The 3,564-nt window shown below is 39.0% G+C and overlaps 1 protein-coding gene across 1 annotated transcript in view; it reads right to left on the bottom strand.

Annotated features, from left to right (window-relative positions):
• Nucleotides 1-1,403: 1,403 nt before the first annotated feature.
• tead4 (TEA domain transcription factor 4) overlaps nucleotides 1,404-3,564 on the bottom strand; it is a 36,856-nt gene continuing 34,695 nt past the window's right edge. Inside the window, exon 12 of the mRNA XM_005728189.1 lies at nucleotides 1,404-2,340. Coding sequence (XP_005728246.1) covers nucleotides 2,227-2,340 — 114 coding nt within the window. The 3' untranslated portion in view covers nucleotides 1,404-2,226. The remainder of the gene's footprint in view (nucleotides 2,341-3,564) is intronic.

Here is a 3,564-nt window from a genome sequence, read left to right as displayed (position 1 = left end):
TATATATATACACACACATATATATATATATATATATATATATAAAATTGTATATAATTGTATATAATTGGGACACAGCCATTGACTCTCCCGTAGTTTTTCTGACCGGTCTGGGCTCTTATGGGTTAGGTCGGTCAAATGACATTACCAGAATAATGGCACCAAAAGACATATCTGTATTATCTGTTACCCCCTTTAAAATGTACGTACTTTATATTTTACCACAAAGTATGCCAGTGTTTATTTATTTGTGTATTAATTTTTAACTATGTACTCTCTGTAGCATTAATGCAGCTCTAACAAATACCATAGCAGACTAAAGTTGATAGAGTGATTTAAAAATAGAAGCAATCAAGTGGATTTTTTTTTTAAAATAAATAATAAAATAATAAAAAGAAGGTTTGGTTTAACCCCGTTGAACTGTACTTTGTCTTTCGCACTATGATTGCTGGGACAGGCTCCAGCTCCCTGTTACCATGGACTGGATAAGAAGTTGTAAGTGCGAGTTCACATATTAGTAAAGTCACATGAGCATCGGAGTATGATGTGTAAGGTTTCTTACAATACAAAATATGGCGCCTTGAAATACTACATTTGTGATTTGCTTCTACACTTCTTCTTACACCGATTCTAACCTACCAAGTTAAATCAAACTAACAAAGTGTAATGTTGCCAAAACACCACTAGATGGCAATCGTCACTACTGTTAACATCTGTGTCTCTACTACATTAAAAAAGTGTATTCTCTGCGCTTGCTGTAGTAGTTCTTTTTTTTTATATATAAAATATCGGATGCATACGTGGATGTGATTAAAACTGTGAGCATGTAGTGACACTGCCCACCAAAAAACCCACTAAGAGAAAGTAAAATGTTGTTACACATTTATGTTGATAACTAATTCATGATTTTGGTCAGCTATTTAGCAAAAATAGCTGAAATTATTTTTTACTTTAGCCTCTTAAATGTGATGATTTGCTTACACAATCCTCTCTACATTAACAATCAGAGAAAATTAACGACCAACAGGTTAATCATTCATTTTAATCTGCACCCTTAAATACTTACTTTTTGGTTTCCGGGGCCTCACTGGAGCTAAAGCACTGCCATCTGCAATTAGTTTTGACTTTCTTCAGCATGAGGCTGTTCATCCACTATAGAACAGTATGGTGCTCATCAACAACACCTTCCAAAAGTAAACTGAGTTACTATGCACACTTTAAACTTTCAATATATTTATTTTATCACCTTTCCAGTGTGCACACAACATACTGGGAAAGCTGTAAAAAGCTGTCAAAGGAAAGTCTCTCTGACAGCTCTGTCAAATCCTGCACATTTTATAATTCTCCTAAACACGTTTATGCAGCGTGTAGCAGTTAGTGGAAATACTACAAAACCAGCGAGGACTTATGTAAGAAACACTTGTATTTTCATGTGACACCTCAGGGCAAGTTACAGATGCAGACAACTTCGATAATCGGCTTACAAGTCCAAATCTGGTTCAAGTTAGCAGTGTTATTATGTGCCTTTTGTTGCAGTCAGACAGTTTTCAATCAAAAAACAGTAAGACAAGAAACATTCAACATCAAACAAAGTGAATACAAGTTCTTTTAAATCGTTTTAGCCACCTGTCAACGTAACTCTGTTAAGAGAAGGTTGTGGCACTGTACATAATCGCTCCAGTAACACAAAACATTGGCACAAAAAAACAGTGATTTTTTTTCTTTCGGATGTGCAAATAAGGGATTCTCAGTATACTTTTATTATTTTTCCCATTTTTATATATATTTATATTTAAGTCACTAGATGGCACCCTGAGGCAGCCAGACTTCTCTGTCACAAACATCCCCTGCACATGCATGTGTGTAAAAGAATCTAAATTAAAAACAAGCGCTAGTAAAAATGAGATGGAAAAAAACACCACCAATTACAACTCTCTCATGCAGGTCTTCTTAGCTATGTTTGGCTCCTTTGGCATAGAAACCACAGTGTACACAGTGGTCCTCCTCTTCACACACAGCCAGTTTCAACTTCCACAGTCCCAAATCTAACTCTTGTTCAGCAGTAGTTGTGTTCCTGCACAAACCGTCACAGCCTGTGCTTCTCCAGGCTCCCGACCGCCTCGTATGAATTCATCTTGTAGAGGAAGTAGTCTATTGTTTAGTGTTGTTGCTCACCGGTGTGCTACAATGGGTCTAGAACTGGTAAGTTCAGAGTGAGAGGCCGTGTCAGTCTTTGACTAGCCTGTAAATATGATGCTGCGCTCCGTGCTCGCTAGTGGACACCTCGAAGACGTAGGCTATGCACAGCAGGGTCTCCAGTGTGTCCCTGTTAGTCACCACCTGTAGACAAACACAAACTGGTGTCATATTGTGAAGCTTCGTTTGTCGTGTTTTTACTTACAATGTAAATTTACCCACAGTTTGGACAACACCGATTTTTATAGCTTCTTCTTATTATTTTTTTTTTTGTGGTTCTGGCAGAGCCGTGGCTTTCTGCTACATCACTAATGAAGTGAGCCTGCCAGCTAGTTTAGGCAGGCAACTCGAGCTCCACTGCGTCATACCCACGTAACATGCCTCCCTCTTCTTACACCGATACCGAATACACCCTCCCAATTTGGCAGTTGATTTAAGCAGTAAAGTTTCCCGATGCTCACTTGGACATCACATTGCCACCAGTTCCCTTCATCAGTGCTCGCCGTTTCAACCTCTCCACCAGCCCAGCATCAACCTTTAGGCTGTGGGATGGTGGATAGGGCGTATTTACTTATCGCTTCTCAGTTTTAAATGTAGCACATTCATGTGGAGTGATGAGCTTAGAGCCTAGACACCTAACCCTAACTAGTCTCCCTGGCCGGTTCATTAGTTAAATATACTGACTAATTACTGACACATACACACTAATAATGAGTAACTGGACACACAATCCCTTGGCTGAAATGGTGCTATTCTATACATAAGGCTGATATGTATCTAAAGTACTGCTTGGCATTCATGGAAAGGCAACATGCATAACATGACAGGAAAAAAAACTCCTTATGTTTAACAACGTTGCACTGAAAGCAACTTTTGTCACATCATTGTCCTCAGCCCTGCAGCATTGTCTGTGTGTATTGTCATCTATATGTATGTGAACATCTGTGTATGAGACCTTTGTGGTTCATATGAGCTAAATAACTCCATTGAGAAGCCTAATGACATGCTGCCATGTAGTCATCAGTGTGGGCTCAATATGGTCATTGTGCCTTTGCTAGGAGTGTAGGAATGGAGCCTCCAATAGAAGAAACACATTTTTAAAAACCCTGTCTTTTAGGCTCCTCTGGTTACTATGACAATACACCCCACTATCCACTGAGGAGCACACCGGCTCATTCAGAAAAGTCCAACTAGAAGGCATAAAATTAAAATGGCTCCAGCTGTTTCTGGTCTGTCATGGTTAACCAATTGAAATACCACAGCAGTACTTAGCTGAAGACCACGGATTTCCTGTTTCACACCGGCTACAAAGCAGGGTGAAGTCTACAAAAAGAACTGTAAATTTGAGAAAAGGTGCCTATATATATA

Source organism: Pundamilia nyererei, unplaced genomic scaffold (genome assembly GCF_000239375.1).
Source record: "Pundamilia nyererei isolate P.nyererei 1_Seehausen unplaced genomic scaffold, PunNye1.0 scaffold00027, whole genome shotgun sequence".
In the NCBI taxonomy this organism is placed as follows: Eukaryota; Metazoa; Chordata; class Actinopteri; order Cichliformes; family Cichlidae; genus Pundamilia; species Pundamilia nyererei.
The sequence above is the reverse complement of the archived record's forward strand: the minus strand, read 5'-3'. Positions and strand labels throughout refer to the sequence as shown.